The sequence below is a fragment of the Pelecanus crispus genome, chromosome 12 (genome assembly GCF_030463565.1).
Source record: "Pelecanus crispus isolate bPelCri1 chromosome 12, bPelCri1.pri, whole genome shotgun sequence".
In the NCBI taxonomy this organism is placed as follows: domain Eukaryota; kingdom Metazoa; phylum Chordata; class Aves; order Pelecaniformes; family Pelecanidae; genus Pelecanus; species Pelecanus crispus.
In genome coordinates, this window is record NC_134654.1 from 267,099 (window position 1) to 293,907 (window position 26,809).

Genomic DNA, 26,809 nt, shown 5'->3' on the forward strand with positions numbered 1-26,809 from the left:
CAGTTTTCTGCACCCTGTGGGGATTTAAATGCAATCAACTGTATTCTGTAATTACTGTTAGTGGGCTGGGCTTGGGAAGTTACGCATCATTGAGGAGGAAGAACGTTCTCTGCTTTGCCGGGATGAATATGCTTTGCAGCAGCTAGGAAATGTAGTAATAAGTATCAGCCATGATACCTTCACTTAATAGTAGCCTGTAGAAGTTGGAAGTGTATTGGTCTTGAGTGTAGTGGACTGGGAGGATAGTCTTGGAAATGGAGAAGTGAGGTGACAGCAGTACTCATTGATGTTTCTTCTGTTGTATTTGCCGTGTTTGGTCAGTGGTCTTGTGTTGCTATCACCAGCTAATCAAATATCTGAAGAGGGGGTGTAAAGAAGATGGAGCCAGCTTCTTTTCAGTGGAAATAGAGAAAGTACAGTAAACCATAATTACATCTCAGCAAGGGTGGGGGAAAACTAGATGAGCATGCATTAACTATTTCCAATGAGGTGAAGAGTACAAAAGCTGCAGAGACCCTCTACATAACCTTTATTTTCATTTATTTACTGCCAATCAAATTTTACCATTTATTTAGCTCACAATACAGGAAGCAATTAAAATAATTGATCCATCTCCTTTTTTTCCTAGCAGCAGCTTTTTGTTCTGCTTTTGTCTGTAGTGCAGATGTATCTTAAACCAGATTGGTACTAAGAAAATTGGCAGAGGTGGGGAGGGAGAACACGTAAGCGCATATATGCACACACACAAGTGTGTGTGCATGTAAATGAAATTGTGGTGTAGACACTCCATCTTGAAAGATAAAAATACTCCCTGTGATGACACACAGCACACTCTGATCAGAGGGAATGCATAGAAGAGAATGCCAGTAAGCTCCTATTGCTGCAGCTGCACGGATTGCATCTCTGAGCAGGCCAAGTTTCTGTACGTTGTCAGTACCTCACTTACGGGCGGTTCTGCAACACCCTACTTCACCACAGAAAGGGGTAAGTTCAGTCATTTTAGAAAAGGTCACCAGAGGCTGAAGCCCACTGTGCACGAAGTAACCAGAGCAAAAACCTGCAACGTAAAAGCATGACACTCTTTTCTGGGAAGAAGCATTAAACATCCATAACCCTGTTACAGATTTAAGGAGGTATGTATGTCAAAGGGATCATTGGACTCCTGTTGAAAAGGGTGTGTCGCCCAGCAACAACAACAAAAAGAACAGTTGGAAGAGTAACAATCTACATTAAAAAAATCTATTAATATGTAAAGAAAAATCTCATGTTTGATGCCAGAAGATTTTTGTAGCTGGGGATGGTGGTGGAGGGTAGGGAAGAAAAGCAGACACCCTTCCTGAAATGAGTTAAAGGAATTAAGAAAGATTGTGCAAGAACCCACAGAGGAGCAAATCCATTTCAAAACCAGTGATATGACAATGAATTGAAAAAAGGATGGCAGCTCAAAGCTGAAGCTAATTGAAGCATTAATGTTTCATTGCATCCACTTCCATGTTTCATTTTTACTTCCTCTTTGAATACATCACCAAAATATACATTGGGACCCTGTCCACTTCCTGATGGCATCTGCTGGGTTTCAGAGAGCTGACACAGAGGGTGACATGCAGGTCTGTTAAGACACAGAACTCGCCCAGGTATCCTTTCAAACCCAGTATGTTGTACGTGGAGGCAGAGCCAAGAGGATGCCAAGAGCTGTATGCAGGCTGCTAACTGCACAGCTAGTGCCTTGCCTGGAAAGACACAGGCACAAGAGGCACTATGATCAATGCTGCATACCCAAATGCCACACTAAATGCTTAAATACAGCAGAGAACAACTGGAGTCATGTATTCTGCCCACCGCATGGGAAACTTAGCCAGTAGCTCCCACTGACAGCCACAGATGTAGTTCTCAGTATCTTCAAGTATAAGACCAAAGAAGTCCCATCAGTCTTTCTGTGGAGTCACTTTTATGTTCTTCTGACTGACCAGCTTAGAAACAAAATACCTTGTTTTTCTGCGGCCTTGTGTAAACCCAGTACATCTCTGGCAAGCAGGGAGATGAAGCACAAGGGGGAAGGAATGGGTGCACAGGGTACTTAAGTGACCCTGTTACACAACAAATCACTGCAGCACTCAGCACAGTGCCACCAACTTGAAAGATAAATGCAAGAGAAAAAGGACAAGTCTATAGGTGGTTTGAATACAGATGAAGGAGAGAGAAAACCTCATGGTTGGTCATGGCCTCTGCTATAAACTCAGCAGGGCAAGTCACTTGCAGCAGGATTTCTTCAACAGTAGCTGGTGCTGATCCACAGCTGATCACAGAGTCAGACTGTGGCTCAAGCCTGTCATCTGTTTTCCCCAAATCAAAACAAAGGTGCCACAGCCACATGACTCTGGTCAGTGTAATCTCGTAAAACGAGTTCCCATCTGTCAAAAACATTCTGGAGGGTTAACTTCCCTACCGGACAGCTTCCTGACAAAGCAGGCATTCTCTGCCTGCAGTCAGAACAGAAACATAAAGCTAGCATAAGCATTGTGTCATGTGCTTCAGCTGGTTTGATGGAAATGTCATGGTCTACCCCCACCTGATCCAAACAGACACTATACTGCAGGGTGACAACACACAAATTCATAATGTCCATGACTGGACAGCAACCATGGCACTTCTGAAAACTGGTCATCTCTCTCTGCAGTCCTCAGCAATGAGACAAGGAAAAGACTTGATCGTGTCTCCACTCTGTCATCTATTTTTAGTGGCCTCCCTCCCTGAAGAGCCAACACTGTCTAGTGGGTGCCCAGAGCTATCAGAATTGGATCCCAAACTCCTTTGCAACCTCTGCAGACTACACTAGTATCAGCTTTATGATAAAGAAAAAATGTACTGCAATTTATTAACAGAGTCCTTGGTTAATTTTTTTAAAAGATGGAATTTAGCTGCAGTAACATTGTTATTTTTAAATGAAAACAGAAATCTAATAGTGCATTTTATTAGAGAGGAAGTCACATGCTCACTTTTTTTTTCCAGCTCTACTCATGTTAAGACTCATTTTCTGGTGTTTACCTCCTCCAGCTGTTCAAAGATCGTTGCTGCATCCTGAAATACCTGGGTTATCAGTCTGCAGGGAATTCATACTTCATAAGGCCTCTTAAGAACAATGTGCCAAGACTATCAGGCCTACTTCAAAGACACTTAGACAAGCAAACAGGCCATTAAAGAACATCCTTTCCTGGCTAGAGGGTTGGACTTCACTCCAAACTCACAATTGCCATTGATTTGCTCGATGAAGTTGGGCATATTTTCTCTTTCCCCTGTTCTTTATCTGCCTCATTCACTTTAAGTTCTGACTGAAGAGTTTCCTATAGAGCTGAGTCCAATAGCCCCAAAGATTGCCTGGATCCTGTCAATGTTGGAGGGGGGGAAAAAAAAAAAAAAAAAAAAGACAAAAAAAGACCTAGTCTTGTGCAGAACAACTGCCACCCCCAGCCACACTGTTAGCGGATCCCCACTCCTGGTTCAGCTTGGAAGAGTTGAGAGGGTGCATCACAGGGAGGCCCTGATTAACTCACCGAGACCAGAGAAATACGGTGCCCTGCTGACCCCACCTGGCATGAAGGTCATGCATTTGAGCTGGAGATAACAAAGCTGCTTTTTTAATGTTCACAAAGACAATGCGTCACCTGCAGGCTGTTCATATAATGCAATTCACTCTTTCAGTAGCTGTGATGCCACGACCTCAGCAGAAGAGGAAAGGAATTAGCTGAGGAAGCTCACCAACTATAAGCAGAAGAGCCAACATGCAGAAGAGCTAGAGGAGATGACTACCGACAGCTGGGAAACAGCAAGCTTGCCACCCACTGTCACAAAACAAGCCTGCATCCTTAGAGCAAGCCTGCTGGCCTAAGAAATCTTCTGTACCCTAGCAGCAAGCACAGAACAGTATGGCATAAGCATGCTCGGGCAGTGTTAATTCCTTTGACGTGCCATTTCCAAAACTGATTTGGGTCAAGCTGGCCTTTGCCTTAATGGTACACAAGGTGGAAAACACAGCAAAGCCCCACTAACAGATATTCTCTGTTGTGCGGGTCAAGAAAGCCAAGAAGCAAGCTAAAATCCTCATAACCTTCTGGGAAGAGCCAACTGTACAAGCTGGTCCCATTAGACAGCTCTTGGAAAAGATCATCTTAATCCTCAATCTCCTATCTCAGAGCAAAAACTCATCCTCATGGCCTTCTACTGTCAAGGCATGTCAAGTATCACGCATGTGCCAGAGGAGGCAAAATGCCTGCCTTTTTGTTGTGGTTCACCACGCAGCCACTCGCTCTCTCCCCCTGCCCCGGTGGGATGGGGGAGAGAATCGGAGGAGCGAGAAACACTCCTGGGTTGAGATAAGAACAGTTTAATAACTGAAACAAAATAAAGTACAATAGTAGTAGTAATAATAACAATATAATAATAACAATAATAATAATATACAAAGCAAGTGATGCACAATGCAATTGCTCACCACCCGCCGACCAAAACCCAGCCAGTTCCTGAGCAGCGATCGCTGCTCCCTGGCCAACCCCCCAGTTTCTATACTGCCCATGACGTCACATGGTATGGAATAGCCCTTTGGCCACCACTTTGCATCAACTGTTCTGGCTGTGCCCCCTCCCAGTTTCTTGTGCCCTGGCAGAGCATGGGAAGCTGAAAAGTCCTTGACTGGCATAAGCAGTACTCAGCAACAACTAAAACATCAGCACGTTATCAACATTCTTCTCCTATTAAATCCAAAACACAGCACTATGCCAGCTACTAGGAAGAAAATTAACTCTATCCCAGCCAAAACCAGGACACTTTTAATGAGTCATGCTAAGAAAAGTTTCCAAAGTCATCACCATATGCTTGAAAAAGCACCAAAGGAAGATAAAATACTTTGAACTCGTTTCTTACTCATTGGAGTGGCAATTAGAAGAAAAACAAAATAGAAAACAAAAAACCCAAAAAACCTCACCACATTTACAGGCATTGGGCAGCACAGGTTCTAACACAGTGTTTATAAAAGTGCTGTCTCCATAAAATAGAAAAGAATTACCTTGAAACAGCAAGAAAACAAAAACATGAGCATCAAGAAATTGAAAGGGAAGATGTTCCAGGGAATATTTTTTTCCTGTAACACTAACAGCAGCTTAAGCCAGGCTATTCTCCAGAAAATAAGACTGCTTTCCATGTTTCAAAACATGCAGAAAAGCACAAAGTATGGGGCGACCCCAGTTTCACTGTACACCAGCTTTCTCTGGTTTACAGTCAACATCCGTTTCAGCACCTTTTCGTCAACTTCCTGGCCACTCACCAATCTAATACACAGCAATGAAATCAGGCTTCGATTTTGCTATATAAAGAAAGCCATCTCCTTCCAATTTCCTCACAAAGGAGGACTCTTCCACTCCCTGCTCCACTGCCCCATCTTTTCATGCACCCTTTCGTGCTTTCTTCTAGACCAGCAACTATCAGGGAATGGTCAAGTACCAGGCTAGAAAAGAGGATTATGCAGCCGAAAAAAACAGAAGCTGGTGGTGTCAATTCCTGACCTCTGATGCAGAAGCTGGAAAATTCATGGAGAAGCTGTTGTGAAACTCTGTAAAAACCCTAATAAGAGAAGCTGCTGCTTCTTTGGAAAGAACTCTGGATTGTTACAAGAAGAAAAGAACTTATCTGAGGGACTGCTGGAAGACAATGCTTGACAGATACAACTACTGTGATAAGTATCTGACCGTATCTCCTGTCAAATCACATGCAAAAAATCAGCCTCTGCAACTCAAGGAAAGAGACTGGTGACTCTTTAGGAAAATGAAGAAAATACTCCTCTGGGAAGAGCACAGCAACTCTTTGCACAGAACATTATGAAAGGTGAGTAGACGCAATGCTGCTAATCCACACCCCATTGGTCACACACTATCAAGCTCCCAAGTCTTAAGGGAACTGTATCATCTGCACAGCAAACGCACGGAAGTCTTGACACCTGCCTACACAGGCTTTCATGAAAGCACACAGTACAGATTTTAAAAAAAAAAAAAAAAAAAAAAAAAAAAAAGGTAAGTTTCAGAAGTCTAAAAGAACTACAACATTGGAAGAAATAAACGTAGCAGTACTGAATTTCAGTGCCAGCACTGCAGTGCTGCAAGATGCATGACCCACAGACGAAACAGCTCTAAGGTGTTTCAGGTCATTTGCTTTATCCAATTATTCCTGTTCTGGAGGCATTAAGATATTCAAAGCCTCTCTTCAAATCTATTAACTTTTAAATTTCACTAGTAATTTCTGCTTACAAGCAGCAGTAGAACATGGAAAGCTGTTCATTTCCCAGGTCTGTACTTCCTTAGTGCTGGATGCAGCGGCTTCCAGGAATGTTTCACACATGTAAGTAAGGCCCCATCCAAAAGTGGAAACTGCCATTTCCCTCAGCCACAGGGACCATGCTGGCATAACAGCTTTAAGGTGTCCACCTCAAGCATAGCATGCTGCCCATGTAAACAGAAGTAAATACAAATGCACCTCCCACAAGGGAAAAAAATGCCAGTGGCTGCACTAACACTTTCAACTTAAATTCAAAAGACCATGAGCACCTCCCTAACCAACACCATTCTAGTGTTACTTAATCTGGATTAATTATCTCCTGATGAATAACGTAAAGTTGAAGGAACTTCTAGATGAAGAAGAGCCTAAAAGGTCTTGCAGGGATTGTTGGGTTTTTGCCAGAATAAAACGCTTTCAGTTTCAGCCACTAGAATCTGCTGGGAAGGAAGGAAGGGAGAAGGCTCTATAAATATAAAATTGTAAAGACTTCACAAGTACTCTGAAGAAAACAGCAGCTCCCTGGAGAAGAACTGCCACCAGCCTGGCTGGAAATCAGTAAAAGTGCTGGCCCCACAAAGGAAGCTCATGCTTCCAGCGACCTTGGAGTTTGATGCAGAATGTGAAGGGAGGGCAGGGAACAGTGTCACAAATCTCCAGGCATAAATTCTGGCTACGAGAAAAGCCCTTGGGAGCATCAGTTTTATTATATTGCACTAGGAATGCTTCTAGATTTAGAAGCAGGTTAAACATAGCCACAGTCAGCAGCACAAGTCTGTGTAAGCCCACTGCAGCAGTTCTTCACATCTACATTTATTTGCTGGCTGGACTGCATTGCATCGCCCTAATACATTAGTCTTATCGAGTCTGCTTCCTTCTGTGCCAACAGATTAGCATTAGCCACCTTAATAGGACTCTATTAACATTTCTTGATTGCATCAGACACTGGCATTGCCTGGACTCACTGATTTGATTTACAGTGTCAACTGCTGCATATTTTATTTTATTATTTTGTTTCAGATAACAAAAAGACCAGCCCTGCTTCAAAATACAGTCTAACTCCTTGGTAATGACACTTGATGCTTCTGTGTCAGTGAACTTTATCAGATTTGTTGACTGATTCTTAGCAGCCAGATTTCAGCAATTTTTGCAAGCAGGGTAGCAACTTACATTTCATTTCAGTCGTTCAGTATCACAGTTTCTGAGGATAGAAGGGGAAACCACGTGGAAATGCAATGCCTTTAACAGAAACCCACTACATCACTAATTTGCCAGTCGCAATAGTTGAACTAGAAGCACAGGCAGTAGTTCCCATAGGCTGCTGAGGCAGCACAACATACTGACAGTAGGATACAAGGGTAACATTTCCAAGTGCCAGGAAAGTTCACAGAAATGCACGGGTGCTTTTCTTCTAGGAGAAGCAGAAGAAAAGTTTCCTACCTAAACTCTTTTCTTTCGCATAGTACTGTAGTTTGGGAGAAGACAAAAGCTGAGCCATCTTGCAGCACCATGCACAGAAGCCAAACTCTCTAGTTAGGCTAGCCCTAACCGTAATTAATCTTTATCAAGATTAATTATAATTAAGATTACAATCAGTGATTTTCTTCTGTAAAACAACTCTTGCTTTTTTCCTTCAACAAAGAACATCTGGAATTCCATTGGTACTTTGTTGCATCTGTGATCTGGTGACGTGCGATGAGGTGATATGATGCATGAGTAAAATGCAACTTTGAAAAGCACCCTCTTGGTTTTCCCTGCACTAAATCATTTCACATTTTAATTTTTCTGTGGTTGACGCTATTACATAAAGACAATTCCTTGCAGGACCTACAGAAAACAATTTTCCACATCATGGATATACTAGATCTGGATTTGTGGTTCACCATACTTGACAATATACCCCAACCTCACAGTAACTCTCATTATATAAATGGCTAATTAAAAGCAAAGTCACTTCTGAATGTTGTTGAAAAAGAATCAGTTAAAGTAAGATTTTTAGATTTATAATATGCTCATTAGCTAATTTACCCATGTTAGATACCGATTTCCTTAGCACTAAGATGTATAAATAAGGATCACAACTGAAACCTATATCCTGTACAGCAGTAGCTTCCATAAGGGTGAGAGCAGCAGATACAATCGGTTGCATCCTCTTGTGATAGGCACTAGAATAGCTAACTGACCCCACACTTGAATGAGCACCTAAACTCATCCCTGAGGAACACTCAGCTGCTCTGACCCTCATTTACACACACACACCCCCCCAAGACCCCAAACCAAAACCCAACAAAACCCCAAAAACCACCACCCCAAACAAAAGAAAAGCCAAACCTCTTCCCAGGAACATCCAGGATCTTACTTGACTAAGAATTCCTACAGAAATAGTTCCACATCCTATTATGTGACACTCATACTTCTGTTTGAGGGCAAGCCAGACTGCACCTCTGCAGATGTCATCCAAATTTAGATGAGAGGCAAATTTCATTCTTGGAGTTTAGTGACTGTACATAGTTCCAGCAACCTGCAGAAGAAACAGTTCCCACTCATGTATCAGCAGCTTCTAATGCCATCCATCTACAGCAGACAAAAAGACCCACTATCATCGTGCAATCTCTTATATGTTCCACAAATAGACCTGAAGAGCAGAACAGTCACAGGAAAAGGCAATTCCACTTTCACCCACAGACACCAGAAGAGCTCATTTTCTCTTAGTATGATCAGCAAATTACCCTGCTGAAATCAACAGTAGTTGAAAAGTGTATATAAGAGAAGAATCGGATCTGGTTTCTCCTGGTCAGGAGGCCTAAACCCAAATTCTTTCCAAAGGCCTTTTGTTTGTTTGTTTTTTAAGAAATATGACAAACTGGCAGTGACATGACAATTAAGCAGTGCATAAGTGCACTTCATTCCATGTGATCTTAGGGTGTTTCTAGAAGAGCAAAAAAAAACCCACAAGAGGAATTAAAGTGACCTTACTGGTCTGTAGCCAACATTCTCAGAACTAAGGAAATGGAAGCAGAGAAACAGACAAGAAGTAAAGGCCTAAGAGGCTCTGAAAAGCACTTTAAGAAACAAAGGTCCTCCTCTGAAAATTGAATAGCTAACGCTGCTGACTCCTGACTTTAATTTAACCACTTTCCTATATAATTTTAAAAGGCCTGGTGTCCAAAACCCACTCAACCTATAGGTCCCAAGCATCCTAAGACAGAACGGCTCACCACTGTCACTCAGCAATTCCACGTGCTCTGCTAGCAGTACCAAAAATGCTGCTTTAATATTACTTGTGATGCAAAGATTCTATTTAAAATGCCTATCAAGTCAGGAGAAAGAAAAGGCATCTACTTGTCCCATTCCAGTAACTGGCATTACCTCTGACTTAGAATAAACCAATACTGTACGTGGTAGGCCCCAGTTCTTTAGGTGCAATACATGTGGAGATGAAATGTGTGCAGAGCACAGCAATACCTTCTGTAAAACGGAAGGAACATTTGCCTGCGGAAATTATGTCCTCTAGTAGACAGCACACTTTACCAAAATCCAGGGCTCTGCCATTGGATCTAATGAGTTGAAAAGTCATTTTACAAATGTACTGGGAACTAAGTCTAGCCCTGCTGTAAAACCACAGCCATGTTACCTTTCTTCACTGGTTCTGCCTTCTCTTCAGCTTGAATTAGCTTTTACAAACACTGACTGCAGCTGAAAAAGAAGACCATGACTTGAGTCATCACTGTTTATGGCAGAACTTCACCAGCCAGATCAGCACAAACACTTTGGGAATGAAAAAGCAATGATTTTGTATCTGAAAGGTATTTGTGAGAGGGCAGAGCAGCTGGACAGTAGGCACAGTCCAGAAGCATCAGTTTAAGAAACCCTCCAGTATCTCCTAAAGGTTCTTTTCTCCTTAACAATGCATGAATCAATGGTTACCTTGTCAGGCAAATAGGACAGATGGAAAGCAAGCAGGCTGATCTAAACGCAAGTCCTAGCAGCCCCTCATGTGCCCTGGCAGTATCACCGATGTACCAGGCCAATCCAACAGACCATCCAGGCTCAGGTGTGCTTGCACCGCACCTTCCAGGACAGGCATTCAAGCAGCCTGGGATAAGAACAGCAGTTTTCATTGGCTGTGATGACAGCAGTGGGCTTTCCTGTAGAACTAATTCAATATGATTCACGTCACTGTCATAATATTACAGACTTCAAGCTCTGCAGCAGGCCCAGCAGTTTGCTACATCTTTTGCGTGGTAATAAGCATTTGCCGATCAAGCCTAGACATAAGCACATGCCACAGACAGGCGGCCATAAAAAAAAGCACTCCTGAATACTACTACCACACCAACCTAGTTAGCAGAGACAAAATACCACACAATGTGAAGCTACTGAAAACTCAAGTCTTTTACATAGCAAAGTATTGGAGACTGAATTAATCTCAATTAAAAAAATGATCAAAAATAGACTCTGTTGCACTGATTAAAACATTTCCACTTGTCAAAACTTTAGAACTGTGACCATTTTGAATTCAGGGACGGTCTTCCTAATAAAATTAAAAAAGCACAAGTCATTTTTCCATTTGGAAAGAGATGCTAGGTAGAAGGAATGACCTTTGCTGTTGCCATTGACTGCTGTTGTGTAATAATACTTCTTTCTGTTCTGCTGGTTTCAGATGCTTCCTGCCTACCCATTAAGTGATTTAACCGAGCTACCCACACAGTGTTACCTAGTGACTACACAGTTAAGACTTACTGGAGGCCAAAATTACCCACTGTTATTTCCTAGTTATGTTTTATTTCTTCTTTGGCAAACGTAAAACTGAAGATGTACTTTAGAGAGATGTGAATTTAACTGCTGGAGGCACTTCTCAGACTCAGGAGCTCAGGCAAGACAGAGGGAGATGCTGATCCTCCCTCCAATTATTCCAGAGTGAAAACTAAAGTATGCTCAGAGTAAGCCCTCACCTGTGCACAGACCACCAGAAAAGGACCATTTATGCCATTATTGTTAGCAGGGCCACACCGAATTCGTCCAAAGTCACACAATGAATCTGTAGCAGAGACTGGAACTGAAATAAAGTCAATTGAAATGAAATCCACTGCAAGTAGAAGGGGCTGGGGGGGGAATGGGAAGCCTATAGAAGTGCAAGGCCACAAGGAGAGAGGAGGAGGCCAGAGGGGGAGAGGGAAAAAAATAAAGGTGGGAGGCGAGAGGGAGGTGGGGGAGAGAGAGCACACAAGGCCAAGGGGGACAGGGAGGAAAAAAGTGGAAGGCCAAGGGGGAGAGTGCTCAAAGGGGAAAGTGGGAGGCCAGACAGGTGGAGGAGAGAAGGAGGAAAATTAAAAAAGAGAACCTGATGGGAGAGATGGAGGCTAAGAGTGAGAGGAAGCGGGAGGGGTGGGTTGAGGGGGAGACAGCAGGAGGCCAAAGGCCGACGGGGAGAGCACCCGGAGGCCAACAGGACAGGGGGTGGCCGCGGGGGAGGCAGAAGGGGAACGGGAGGCCAAGGGGGAGAGTGCCAAGGCCAGTGAAAGATGGAGAGCCAGAAAGGGAAGGGGGAGCCCCAAAGGAGAGAGGGGGAAGAAAACAAAAGAGTGGCAGGCAAAGGGGGAAGGTGAGGAAAACAGGGAGCCAGAGAGGGGAGGCAAATAAAGGAGTGGGAGGCCAAAGGAGGGGGGGAGAGGCATCCAACCAGCCTACCTGGTAGCTGCTTATAAGGGATGGGATCCCATTTCCTTCTTCCCACCAGGGAGGGCAGTCACCTGACCCTGCAGCTGAGCCTGAAGACTGTAAAACCAGCAGAAAACAAAACTTTCTAAAAATTTAAGACAACGAAGAGTTTTCCACCTGTGTAGTTCCCAGAACTAGACTACAAAAGAGCTGGGGAAGCTTGGGAGCTGGCATGGGAAAGAGGTAGAAATATGCAAGATTTCTCTTACTTTTGGCAGCAAGCCACCAGATCATCAAACCATACCTTCCATTCATGAACCTGCAGTATTCTTAAGTTCAGGCCGAGTCCTGCCCTGCTGAAATCTGTGTACGCTCACAGTCTTGTGAACTGCAGACTTGGAAGCATCGCTGGCACTTCAGAAAGAGGACAGAAGAGGATGAATTAAAATGGACAGAAGTGGGAGCTTTGAGGACAAGTACTAGGAGAAAGTTCCTGGTTTAAGAGGCAGCGAGATGAAAAAAGGCAAGAAACCAGGAGTATCTAAGTGAGAGAAAAGGAGAAGAAAGGTAATCCTGAAAGGGCAATAAAGCAAGCAGGGTCTTAGAGTGAACAAAATCACTGAGTTTATCAGAGAAGCTGCAGCCCAGAGAAGAGATGTTACAATACTCCCTCTGAGAGCAGTCCTGGGCTGACAGAGTAGTGTACTCAGACAGGATTTCTAAGAGGTGGGAAAAGGGTTGACAGGTACACAGGAGAAACTGAGAGGTGAAGGGGAGCATTAAGGAAAGAATAAAGTGGTCAGTTTTGGACAGAAAGCAGCTTGGGACAGGAAGTGGAGAGGAGGAGCAGCTTGAAGAGTCAGCAAGATTGAGCAGATACCAGGAAAGGCTAGAAAGAGGAAAGGGTCGGGAGCTCCCTTTATTCTCATTGTGGCTACATCAGTCCCTAGATAAAAATCAAAAGGAGCGCAAAGAGCACAGCTTGCAAAGCCAGAGACATAGCTAAAGGCAGAAGAAAGTCCACACAAAATGCAGGTTCTCTTGTCAAGAAGTCAAGTGAAAGAGCTAACTGAAGGAACAGTCCATACACCACTGTGGTCAGAAGCGCCCAATATAACCAACTCCTCTCTCCCATTCCTCACTCAGTGTCTTCCATCTCACAGCAATTCAGCAATGACAAGTCCCTGGTTACCTACTCTGTACATCCTTCAACTGGCAGTTCTGCAGCAGATGGTAAGGACAAGCATATATTTGCTTATTGAGTATAGGAAACAAATCAAGAAACTAAGCCATGCAGGCCTTTAAGCCCCTATTTTAAGGTATCAGTGACATTTCCAGTCTTGTACCTTATGGGATTACTGGTGAGATGGAAGAAGAAAGAGAGGAGGTTTAACATGGCTGTTCAGGCTCCAAATCCTAGATCAAGCTTTCCTGTAAATGTGCGTCAGATGCCAGCTTCCCCACAGCAGAAATTAACTTCACCTTCCCTCTCAGCAGTATCATCACCTCCTCCAAACTCACTCCCCAAACCCAGAGAAGATATGAATATTCTCTAACCTTTTCCTGCAATGACTGTAGGTGGACTGCCTGCATCACATCTGAAAGAGTCTACTTTCACAGTGCAAAGATTTTGGCTTTCTGAAGAGGATCTGGCATTTTTGAGTCACTGCTGCCTGTTAAAAAAATGAAGTAGGAGAGGAAGAGAAGATACCACACCACCCACATAGGGACATGTCAGGTAGTGATCTGCACTTGCTGCTATGTGGTTTTGCAACCTACAATCCTGCAAATGTCCAAGCATTTCTGCACAGGGACTATTCCAAGTGCTTAAGATCTGGAGTCTACTAGGCGAGATCTGGCTTCTCAAACAAGTCAAGCTGACCACCTCTCAAGCCCTTTATAAGCACACGTGTCACTGAACCAGTGATCAAACAGCAGATTTCATGGCTACTAGAATGACAGTCTGTCTTTGTGATAAGGCTACAGCACTAGCAGGGGCTGCAAGGCAGGGTAAATACAAGCAAAACAGACACAAGATTTCTATATTTGTGCATATTCCAGCTCATGTTGATAAACTCAGTAGGCTCATTTTATAAGCAGCACATTTTCCCTGCTCCTAACCCAGATATGTTCTGCCAGAGCTCCTTTGTGAATGGTCAATTCCTGCTTTTCTTTACAATAAGAAGTAGTGACAACATCACAAAGCTGGCATCAGAAGTCATATTTTGTCTACTGAAGTGAGTGGAATCACATCCAAGAGAAGTACCATCCTTTAAAATTCCTGTGCAAAGTTGGACTTCAACAAGCATGCTATGTATGCAGGCTACGTTACTCAAGTACCACTGAAAGTGAAAGCAATGCTCCCTTATTTTCCTATCAAAGTTAAAAGGACTGCAAACCAATGCCAAAGAAAAACCAGTGAGACTTCTTCCCCATTTGATTATTTCGTCATCTTCCAAAGATGGAAAACAACCATTTAGTTCAATACTATATTTGCATCTTCTGAAATTATCGACGCTCTCATGTTCCTGAGTGCTATGTCTCCAGGCTGCCACCAATCCATGCCTATTTTGGGGGAATATTAAAAAAAAACACCACTGCCAGGCAAAAACTTTGGGTTTAGCTTTAATATTACCATGCTGCCGTAAAGCTGTGCCAAGAACTGGTGCCAAACACCAGGCAAGTTTCCCATACAGACCAGCAGGCATTCAGTCACAGCACAGTTAGGCCTTCACCTTCAAAAGCCAGCGGCGTCTGTGTGCAACCCAGAAGAAAACCACTTCTGCAACAGCAAGAGGCTTCTCATCTGTTCTGCTAGCTGGCAGCGGCCATTCACGCAAACGGCATGTGCCACCTGCTGCGGGGCTGCCACCGCCACCAGGCACGGGGCACCCGGGCTTTGCTGCCGAGAGTCCCCAAGCCCTCCGGCCCCGGCCCCGGCCAACCGACTTCAAATCGCTCAGGCCGCAGGAGGCGTGAGGCAAAACGTGCACCCGCAAGGCGCAGGAGAGATTGCATCTGCCTTCTCTTTTCAGCGAGTCCCACCCAACAAGCACACCTTCGTTATTCCCAGAGGAGCCCACGGCTGCCGCGTCCCGGGCCATTCCTCCCGAGCGGGCGGCAGCGAGCGCCGGCTCCACAAGGCGGCAGGCACAGAGCTCCTCCGCGGCGGGGGCAGCCCCCTCCCGGCCCGCACCGGGAGCAGAGCGGGGAGCAGAGCGGGGCGCAGGCCGGGCTGCGGCGAGCGGGGCGGGCGGCCAAGATGCCCCTGCGGCCCCGCTCCCGCCACCACCGGCGCAGGCCGACGCGGGCGCCGAAGGCAGAGCGGACCCCGCTCGGAAACGACGAGGAGCACAAACGCACCTGCGTCTCGTTGACAGAAGTTTGCATTTACCGTTCCGGTGGGCGGCGGACACAGAGCCGGGACTGCCCGCGGGGCCGCCGGTGGGCGGGGAGCGCGCCGGACCCTCAGCGCCCGCCGCGCTCCCCTCAGGGCGGGCCCGCAGCTCCCCCCAGCTCCCCTCAGGGCGGGCCCCGCGCTCCCCTCAGCGCCCGCCGCGCTCCCCTCATGGCGGGCCCCCAGCTCCCCTCAGGGCGGGCCCGCAGCTCCCCTCAGCTCCGTCCCATCCCGCCCTGCGGGCTCGGCACTCACCTGGGCGCGGAGCTTTCGCCATTTCTGGGCTGCCCGCCCGCAGCCAAGCCCTCGTCGGCCGCGTCAGGTGCTCGCCCGCGGGGCCGTCCCGGCGCGCCGGCACCCCGCGCTCCGCCGCCCCATCTGCTCCCGGCGGAGGGCCCGCACCGCCCACTCGCCTGCGGCGCTGAAAGACGCGGCCGGGAGACGCCGCCGCGCCGCTCGGTCCCGCCGCGCAGCCCGCCCGCCGCGGCGCAGCCGCCGTCGTTAAAGGCGCAGCGAGCGGCTCCGCGGAGAGCGGGGGCCGGGCCGGGCCAGCGCGGGGCTGCGGCTGCTCCCAAACGGCCCGCAGAGGCGGCTGGCGGGGCCCCAGCAGTCCTCCGGTGCGGGCGGGGGCCAGCGGCGGCCCCCCCCGGGCGCGCCTCGTCCCGCCCGGCCCCGCCGCTGGCGGCAGGGACCCGCGCCCGTGCGAGGCGCAGGCCGCGACCGCCCGCCGCTGCGGGCGGGGGCCGGGAGCAGAGCTCCGCCAGGGCTGGGGCCGGGGAGGGGTCGGGGCTGCCTTGCCGTCGCGGTGCTCCCCGGAGCCGCGGGCGTGGGGAGGTGGGGAGGAAAGGGGAGGGTGTCTGCCGCGCCGCTTCGGCCCGCACCGTGCCCGAGTCCCGCGCCGGCAGCCCGGGGAGCGCGCTCCCGCCGCCGGCTGCCCTGGCCCGGCCGGCCAGAGGGCACCGCGGGGCAGCCGGCTCGGCGCTGCCCGCGCAAAGCGCTCCCGCCGCTGGCTGCTCGGGACGCGGCTGCACGGAGCCGTCGGCTCTTGCCAAGCCCCGTGTCGGTGCAGGGGTTGAGCTGCCGCAACGCGCTGCCTTGTACGTCGGCGGCAGACAGGCAGCTCACAGTCTGCCGGGAGTTGAACTAGGGAACGTTCAGGGCAAGACTTGCTTCCTCCCTCTTCAAGAGCCTCACCAGAGGCTTTTCTCTAACACCATCAAGGAAAAGAGTAGAGTAGCCAGCTTCTCCAGATCTCCCAAGAATTGGGAGAAACGCACCTTAAGAAACATCCTAAGTGGCAGCCCCTCTTGTGGGAACGATGGGAGGAGGCAGGCAGAGGGCCTATGAGGGCCTATATTTTATTTACAGCATGTCAGAACACCACCAAGTAAAGCGCAGAAAACAAAAGTTTTCCCCAAGGAAGCATATAATTAAAGAGCCAAGCAAATACGATGCAACCAAGCCCTAAAGCAACTTAACAGGCTCTGTGCCAGCACCAACTTGGTAGGCATAAAAATAAATACATTATTTGCTCTGGGTGTTGCTAAGCAGTTCATTCAAGGAGCCACAGCAAATACCACTGAGAACAGAGCGAGTTAAGTGGTTTTGTTTGAGGCTTAAGTGGGATGGCCACAACTCCCGGCAATTCTCACTGCCCGAGCCAGCTGCAAGAAACAAACTCTAGTTCGCCTTCTCCCACCTATGGGTGACAGTGCTACATGCTGGAAGGTTCGGCCTTGAGCCCCATTGCCTCTGCTGTTCCACTTGAAGTCCCGTTTAAAAGATTTGACAACATGATTGCTTTCCCAAAGATTCTATAGTGTCACTAAGCCACGAAATAAAGCAATCTTAGAGAAAGGCTGTGGATATATTCACGGATCTGGTGGCAGTCCTGGCTCAGGGGAAAATGTCTGAAAGGCAGAGCTATGTCTGGACAAGAGTAGCGAGTTCCCTCTCTGTCCCACTTCCTACTGTGAAAGTTGCAGTACTTTCTAAACAGCTTCTGTCTTGTACAGATGTGGCCTGCCACCATCACTTTTGGAAAGGAGCAGGTCGGTAATCAATGGGATAAACCCACCTATTTTAATTGGATGTTAACTCACTACAAGTTGGAGCAGAAAACACAAGATGCAACAATTTAGGCATTAACTTCTATATGAGATTCAAACTCTGCAAACCGTTTTCAAAACCACCATATTCTATGCTCAAAAAAGATTTGGCTAATTTTACTAGAAGAATAATTTTTCTTCTGAAATGACTTAAGAATTTGAACTGTATGAAGAACATGAACAATACTGTACTCCAATCCAATAAATATTAAATTCCTCTCCCCTTCTTTGTCCTCTACACCCTTTGCTGACAGCGAAAGCAAAGTACAAAGACCTGAGGCAGAAGCACAATCTAGGTGTACGTTCCCAGAGCTCTTGCCCACCATGCTCAGAGGTTCTTCATTAAGTAACTCCTTTCAATTTACATCACAAAGAGCAAATTTACACCTTGCACTGATGGAACACTACCAGATATATCCCAAGATACCATATTTACATAATACGGGAGTAGGCAAAGGCTGGAACTTGGGTCGGGAGACACTACTACCGTATCAGTTTGATAAACACTGCTTTTCCCTGCCAGCTCAGCTATCTCTTCCCTGCACTCCTTTGCTCAGAAAAAGTAGACACTGAATAACGTGTAAGAGCAATCTGCCTTTAATCAAAGTTATATTAGTGCCTCTTTGAAAACACATTTTAAAATCAGGTTCTGACTCAGCCATGGAAAGAAGATTGGATTAGCGTTTGATACCAGTTTAATAGGACTGGTTTGTAATTTGAACATAAACTGGCACCACCATCAACTGGTGCCCCATCCATTGTTCAGTGATTTTATGGAAATCATACCAGCAAACTGTACTGGAGAAATATGCTTTACAAAGCAGCTTTTTCATTTTCCCTGCCCCAGATTCTATCATCTAGGAGTCATTGCAGATGTGCTGCCTTCCCACCCACCATCCTCCCCCAAGGAGGTAGAAAGAAATTAGACCTTTGCACAATAGCTCTAGATGTAAAAAAGCATAAGCTTTGTTGTTGTTCACACATACCACCACAATTATTCCAACACATATTCATCCTTAACAGCTCTTTTGCACTGGGCTAGATGCAGTGACTGAAAAGAAAAAGGGCTTTCCAGTGGCATGGCTGCCTGAGCAGGCAGTTAACTGCAGCCTTTGAGGGCAGTAAGAACCACGATGCCTCCCTCGAGGGGAAAATATTAATTTACTGTCCTGAATACTGAAAGCGGACAACTACCAGCCCTTGACAACATAAACCTCCAGAATTTTTTTCTTTCTCCTGAAGACTTGTAAAAGCTTCAGAGATTGCAACTAAAGGCACACACGTTTTTTTCACGCATTACAGAGGATGTGTAGAACCTCTACAAGAGTCATAGGCAAATAATAATGTAAGAAAAATATACTAAGCCAGGCAATGGACTGAGCTGGAATGCCTTTAAAGATATTTATGCATCCAAGTACCTGTTGAGAAAAGAATCTAATTCCAAACACATTTACTCTTAATTCTGAACACGTTCTGTTTTACTGGTGACCCAAGTTCTTTTCCTTACAATAGAGCAGAGAAACTCCTCGCAAGACAAAGCCTCTGTCAAAGGATGGTCCCCATCATTACTAGGTTTTTTGGTGTTGCAAGATGTCTAATTATAGAAATCAAACCTTGTACATGGTTTGCATGCTAATTCATGCAGAAAAAGATCGACACAATAGGCAGTGCCATGTGTTAGTGGCAATACAGAACCACCTGAGGATGGGAGTTTAGAGAAAAATACTATCTACTGACACTATTGCCCCCCTGAAAACATCTGCCCACCTAATGCTTCAAACCTGCTCAAACTGGGCAGGGAAAGTTGCTCTAGCTGTACACTTAAGGGCCTAGGCAGCAAAGCTGGAGGTTGTTGATGGGTTGGTTAATATCTCCAAGACTGAATTCAAGCCTGGCTTCTCTGGAGTTGTGCCTGGGGACACTAGGTTCAATCTGGTTTAAGCAGCCTTCAGAGCCAAACCATGAGACTGCTGAGGAAGTAAGGGAAATGGGAAATCTATCCTCTAGAGCCAACATTGTTTGCCCAAAGTCAGAAGATAATTGCTTATTTCAAGAAAGGGTGATGCTGGGTGCAGTTCCACCAGCAGTTACAGGGCTCCAGTGATACAGCAGTATGGGACTCAAGGAAGGCAGCTGATGAGGTGGGTGCAATGAAGGTCAGGAGAACCCTTTAAGCTCAGTTCCTATATCCTCCTTGAAGTCACCATAGAATTTGAGAGGCAGCCCTAAGGAGCAGACACCACATTGAGTCAGAGAAAACACCAGGCGGTAGAGCAGCTCCCAGCCAAGTGTTGCACGTCAGCCACCCACTTGAAATTGGTTGCACTATGCTGTTTTACTTGGAAGGACTGAGAAATTCTCTGGCAGCTGATACACCTGTTTTGCGGCTGCTCATGCCAGTGAAACAGCCAAAGAAGCTGTCCAGGATCCAAGAATAAGCCTAGAGATGGCAACTCTTGGCAATGTAACTTCAAATAGTTTGAGAGGCCTCTCCACACTGTGTATATGTCACCCACAGCCAAAATGAAAAAGAGACAGGATATGTCAGAGCCCAGCACTTTAGAGGGGAGCAGCATTCTGCCAAAAAGCAAAGGGAACAAAATCATAATCCACAGAGGCATAACAGAACACAGCAATGGATGGACAACCGGTCCCACCAAAGACTTTATGGTACTCCCAGGTACAGGGAATTGTCTAGCAGGAACATACGTGGCTTGGTGAGGAGGCTGTGATGTTGCCAGGTTGCTGCTAGCAGTAGTTAATCCCAGACACCAGAAAGGCTTCATACAGCCCTAAGCATACAGCAGCTAAGGTTGCACTGACTGACACCAGGATTACTCAGCTTTGCAGCTGAAGCTGGATGCATGGCTGTAAAAAGTCCACAACAGACACAAGACAGCCAGACAAATGCCTGGGCCTGGCGATGAAAATTTTCCTCACAGTATCACAGGTCTTGCTCTGCAGAGAAGCAGGGTCTAACTGATGGCCAAGCCAGCTGTCAACAGCTGTGGAAGCAAGAGCTGAGGGAGGCTCAGTCTGAACCAGTCCGCCTCCGCATCTGTTACTTCTTCATTGGCTCTGAACTGAAAGATGCTCTTTCCTCCTGCCTCAAGTCTTCTCAATAGCCAGAGCCTATCCAATTAAAGGTCTATGAGAGCAGGGGAGACTTGTGCTGATCAGTAATGTCAGGGCTGAGGCCTTCTTAAATGCAGGCAAGGAAAAATGGTACTTGCTGTTTTAACTCCAGTGCTCTCCAGCATTGGTAGCTACATGAGGAGGAGGGCATAAGGTATAAGAACAGATGGAAAGCAAGTTGGTAAGAATTAAAATCACAGGATTTAAGCAGGATTTCATAAGTAATTAATTTATATCTAGTATTTGTTACCGCACTGCAGAATCACTACTTTAATCAAGACTGTCTGTTTTCTTTGCACTGTTTACAGTTCTTTAATAAAAGGGAGAGATTTGCTGAGCACAAGGCAAACAGCTTTCAGTTCCAGATGGGAGACAGAAATACAGCTCACAAAACCTCCTGGGCTACAAATGAGAGCACGTGGAAGATGTGCTCCAGACCCTACAGGAAAGCTCCCGCATTTAAATATGCCCATACAGTCATGACTTTTCATACCTGGTAGTGCTGTAGAAAGAGTTACTTAGAAGAAGAAATCCTCCCTGTCCCCTCTAAATAGTGCATCAAGGACAGTGACCTTACCAATCTTCAGAAGACCAGTTCCACAGATTTAAAAAAAAAAAGAAAAAGGTGTTCAGAAATTCATGAATCAAAACTTGAAGGAATAGTATGAAATTGTAGCAGCTGTAGATTTTTATGCTGTTACTTTAGGGCAATTTTGGGAGCTTTTTTTGGTCAAGTTTTGACATGGGGAAGGGAGGAAGCTGGAAAAGGAGGGCAATGTCTTAATTCTCCAAATGCTAGAATACAGGTCACATTTGTCAAGCTTTCCACTCTCAGAAATCAGGACAGGACAGTGACAAAACACCACACTGAGAGGGAAAAGAAGAAGCAGCAAGCAAGCCTAGCGGTACAATTTTTATCTAGATTGCTGCAGACCCACAGAAGAAGCCTAAGTTAATCAGCGTCTACTGATAGAAAACAAAAGCTAAAACCTGCCATGCCTACATATTGGTTTGCTCATACTATAATCTTTCTGGTTAGATATCTCATTTTTTCAATATGGACTAGCTCAGGTTTTGTCCTCTCTTGCCTCCCCAATCTAACGCACACTCTCTAATCTCCAATATTACTGATATTTGCTCTGCTTTATTGAGCCCTTTCTGATTTTTGCATTAAAAAAAGAGTAAAGTAGTGATAAAATTGCGGGGTCTCTCCATTTCAGTGGATAAGCACAGGGCATCTATTCTTTCCATGTGGAAAAGTCTATCAGTTTTCCAATGTTATTTTTCATAAAGGCAGCCTGTTTTTTCTAAAACATTGTTATAGTGGCTTAATGCGTTGCTAGGAAGCCTTCTTCCCAGAGCCTGATTGCTGGTCCATAGCAGAGCAGAATGTTAGGAAAGATCAGCAGGAGGAAGGACTACAATAAATGCAAGAAGATTTATTGATGAATATCAGCTTGAGCCTAAATCCATCTTTTTTTATTAAATGAGGGGCTAGGTATTTGAAAAAAAAAAAAAAAACACCAAACCCCCAAAACAACAAACCCTGAATACATTCAGGAGAACAAAAATTAAATGCTAAAGGAGTAATCCAACAGCACAGCTCTCTAGGTGCTTTAGACAGTAGGCTATTTTTAGTTATCTGTTTCCTAACCAAAATGCTGAGGGGAGAGGGAGAGACTGTGATACCAGGGTTTTTAGAAGCATCTACGGAGCATTCCTGTTTTGCAGTGCAGCAGCTGTGTGCACAGACATACCCAGCCCCAATTTCCACTGGCTTTCTCAGGCACAGACCAGTCTCAGGGCAAGCTGCTCATCCTGCTTCTGGGAGCGGCACTGGGAAGCGGCTGAACTCTGCCACAGGTCCACCGCCCGTGGCACCCAGCCAGGCTGGCTGCATGACAGACAGACCTGCACGAACCGTGCTCACACTCCCGTCACACTATGAATGAGGTAAGGCAGAGGAGCCCAAGGAAGCAGGGGAAGAAGGGTAGCTGGAGTTGTAGCTACCCTACTCGGCGGGATGGAGACTTTCACACCATGCTGCCATGCCACCCATGTCACTTTGACTGAAGGTAGACCTACCTTGACTGTCACAGCTGAGAAATTCAGAGTGGCACAGCTAGGCTGGCGTTAAATTGTCACTGTCAGATACCAATAGCCGTATAGCTGTGGCATCAAACAGCTTATCTGAAGCTACAAAGCATCTGCAGGAAGCAAGGGAGGTACTTGTGTAGTCAGCCCCTCTGAGTTCTCCACTACTATAGGTATATTGCAATCAATAACCAAGTAAGACTGTCAGCTATAAACAGCCATTATAGCTTGACAACAGCATACATATTTCTTTATACCATGTTTGGAGAGTTAACAATTTGGAAAAATCCCATCACTGATGAACTGGAAATCCACAAATAACTCCTAAAAAAAGCATTTTTCCCCCAGGACTTGCACCTTGGTTTCTGCTGGTACACAAGTTATTCAGAACCAGCTCACAAAAACATTCACTGGTAAAGAAATACAGACTTTTTTTTTTTTCCCCCTGCATAGTCAGAAGGTACAAATATTCTCAGTTCACTCAGTGCTGGTTCTTCTTCCAAATTCAGCTAAAAATTTCAGTTAATAATTTGGTAGAAAGACATCGGGGGGGTGGGGGGAACCCTCCCAACCCATACTTTTCTGTCCATCAACCCACAAAGGCCCAGAGTGAGTCAAGAGACTGACTCTGCTGCCTGCTGTGCGTATGCTGGGTGACTCCATGCACATGACTTCGTTTCCCTGAGCCCCATTTGCTCCTGTCTGTAAAGAGATGCAGGTGATGCATTTCCTCACCTGTAATACAATTCTAGATCTATTAATAATTCCAGTAATGGTTTCTCTTGAAGCAAGCAAGAGTCACCTGCTGTAACTCCCAAACTGCTAGCTTCCTCCTTCTTTAGAAGGTATCTGATCCTCACTTTACGTTTTGAGGAAACAGCCTCCTAAGGTATTCACAGCTTCCCACCAACAGACAATTATTATCCTGCTGATACACAGAGTGAGACTGCATACTAGGCATTGGCTATTTCAATACTCACTTCATCTCTAGTAAGAGGAGTAAAAAAAAAAAAAAAAAAAAAAGTCGCTACCTGTAGGCAAAGTCACCAAATGCTGTGCAAAGGAGAGAAAAAAATCTCAACATTAATTAGAAACTTCCCTAGAAGTAACAGGCTGGGGGGGGTTGGACAGAGCTGACACTCTAGTGGCAGAAATCTGCCTAAGGGTGCTGTAATTTGTAAAGTAGATTGTCTCAAGGGTCTACATAAACAGATTAATACAATAATGCAGCTGAGGTGCAGTGAAAGCACAATGACTCAGCTTCCTCTGGAGATACTACTAGTAATCACTCTACTAGGTACCAGCAGTGATATGATTTAGCTTCTTCAGTGCGGTAAGAAGGTGTGGATCAAAGAAGCGGTATGTGCCCTTCAATCCTGCTAAGATGGATCAGATCCAGTTAGGTTACTGCCGCAGCAAAAGTTACCAGTGCCATTAAGAAGATTAAAAAAAATGTTTTCCATTGTTACGAGTGTTTCCAAATAAAGCAAGAAGGTACGCATCTTGGCCATACCAACCTATCTACTTCCCTAAACATCTGTCAAAATGGAAAAATAAAAACATTCATTACCCAAATAAAAAAAACACTGACACAGTGCATTGGAAAGACAATGCTACTTGGTGCTCTGGAGACTTGAAACTGCTCTGTGGGCATCTGGCAGACTTCAGCAAGCTTTCCTCCCTCGCATGTATATGGAGCTTTGTTCAGCTCACACAGTTTCTATTCAACAAATGAATTTTCCCCTGGCTCAGCTTTGCTAAGACATGCTGCCTAGAACCACAGATGAAGCTGATGCAGCTGGATTGCTCAGTTCCAAAATCAGGCCTCCATATAAGCCAGGGCAATGCCATCAGCATAATGCAGAAGAACAAGTTAGTGGAGACACTCTGAAGAGGCCAGTGCATTCAAAAGGGTGAAATTGCATTCCCACTGCTATTAATAACCTCGCATTAGGGAAGTCTTCATGCTGATGTTAAATGGTGCTCTACACTCCCTGCCTCAGACTAGTAACTTACAGAATGTTTTTTTCTTGGTGGCACCTATGGCCCTCTTATTTATCAGTACCGTGTAAGAGAAGTATGGAACCATCTGTGTAATGTGTAGGGAGAAATAACATCAAGCATGCAGAAACTGTGCTTCCAAGGCTGATATTTTCAAACTCCTTCATGACCCTTCAAGCTCAGCTACTCCAGGTTACAGTCAACCTTTGCCTTTGTCTGACAAAGGGGATTTTGCTAGATTTTTGACACTGAGGCTTCATCCTGGAGCCACATACCTAGTGAGTTTTCAAAGAACATCACTGGACTGCAGATATTTTTTTCCCCTGCTTCCTTGCCACAACCCAATTCACCCTACCTTTTGGCACAATCCAGGTGCATTAAGCAGACATTCATGGTTTTAAGATGTTTTGGGGAAGATTCAACCTACCAGCAAGGTTATAGTGGAGAGAGATTTGCCTTTTCCACTTCTGCTTCTGCATAACTCACTGCCTCAGGGTCAGTGTCACATTGCCCACAGGACTAAACATACACAAGGCAAAATAAATCCATTGCACCTTTCCCACAGCATTGACGCTCGCTGATCCAGAGCGCTGCCCTGTCTGGGACCAGGCGGCAGGCATTTGCTGGTCTTAGACTGGTAATAATGCTGAACCCCTTTTAGTAAGACCCACAAGGCACAACATGTCACCAACTTTCACCCAGCCCACAGAGTTCTAGCTGTGCCTGCAGGTAAAGTTCAAGCCTGCAAATGTTTCCAGGCTGTTCTTCAGGTTCTGGGAATGGATTGAAATCCAGAAGACAATTTATTGGGGCTTAGATTCAGAGACAAAATGTGCCATCAACAGCTTTGTCACAAAGCAAAAAAGCAAAGCCCCTGAACCTCAAGAGCATATATTTTACAGCCAGCACACCCCCACCCCACCCCCAAAACCCAAGGCTAATGAGGGCTGTTGGAAAAGCAAAGGGTGATGTTTCGGAAAGGGAACAAATGTGCTAGTTGCTGACTTTTCTTTGATGGGCTGTATTATTCTCTGGGCAGCTTTCATCTTACACAGTTGGTTCTGTTTTGGACAGATTTCAGAACACTGGATGGAAGAGCTAGCTTAAGGAGCTGTCTATACGGAATAGCCCAGCTTGATCTCCCTTGAGCATCTCAGTTTGGCTCCATTTGAACAATGCTATATATGTTTCATTAATATTATGGACTTTTTGTTCTGTGCCAGCTCAAAAAGTGCCAGAAATTGCTACAGTGAGTTAAAAAAGGGAAGAGGAAGAAGAAAGAAACAGAGAAAGAGTCAGCATGAGCATTTAAAGAGGTTTATTAATAACTGACACCGATGGTGCCACCTCCTACTGATACAATCATTGTTAAGCAGGTACTCCTGAGGCGGTTAGAAATCCACGCTGGAAGTCTTGACAACAGAAGCAACCACTCTTTTCTTTCTTCCCCTTTTAAAGAAGTTTACTTGTTCTCTGTCTCCTTCCTGCTCACCCAGTTCCGTTTGGCTGTTTTTTCCTCGGCCTCAATACTCAGACTGGTTGCAGAAGCAGGAGAGAAAAGCAAGAGGGATGGGGGTTGGGGGTGGGGGGGGAAGGCAGCAACAGCAGCCACCTTACTTTTAGTTTAATTGGTGCTACTTAGTTTCGTATTCAGAACAGGCTTTTTTCCGATTGAAAGACAACAGACAATTACAGAGAGCGTAACCTTTCACTTGAATTTCGGTGACGTTTACAAACCTCAGAGATGAGTGAAAGTTCCAGTGAAAACACCTTGACAGTGAACTAGCGTTCATTCAGCTGCCTGCACTGCTGTAGCCCCCAGAATTTACAATATGAAGACCAGGTTCTTTGCAGGTTGCCCCAAACTGAAGGCCAAAGGCCTGACAATCGCTGAGCACCAAACTCTGACTGAAGCTGCAGGAGCTTGTCCCTACCAAGAATTCACTGAACAACTAAAGACCAACTCCCCAGACATGAACCTCCATAACATTGCTATTCTCATGTTTGACTCACAGAAGGAAAGGAATAGCCAAACATAAAAAATTAAATCAGTGCAATAAATAAATAAATGAGACTCAGATTCCTAAGAGAGGTT

At 45.7% G+C, this 26,809-nt stretch overlaps 1 protein-coding gene across 1 annotated transcript in view; it reads right to left on the reverse strand.

Moving 5' to 3' along the window:
* PITPNM3 (PITPNM family member 3) overlaps positions 1–15,083 on the reverse strand; it is a 122,246-nt gene extending 107,163 nt beyond the window's left edge. Inside the window, exon 1 of the mRNA XM_075720092.1 lies at positions 14,929–15,083. Within this exon, the coding sequence (XP_075576207.1) occupies positions 14,929–15,083 (155 nt within the window). The remainder of the gene's footprint in view (positions 1–14,928) is intronic.
* Positions 15,084–26,809: the final 11,726 nt, after the last annotated feature.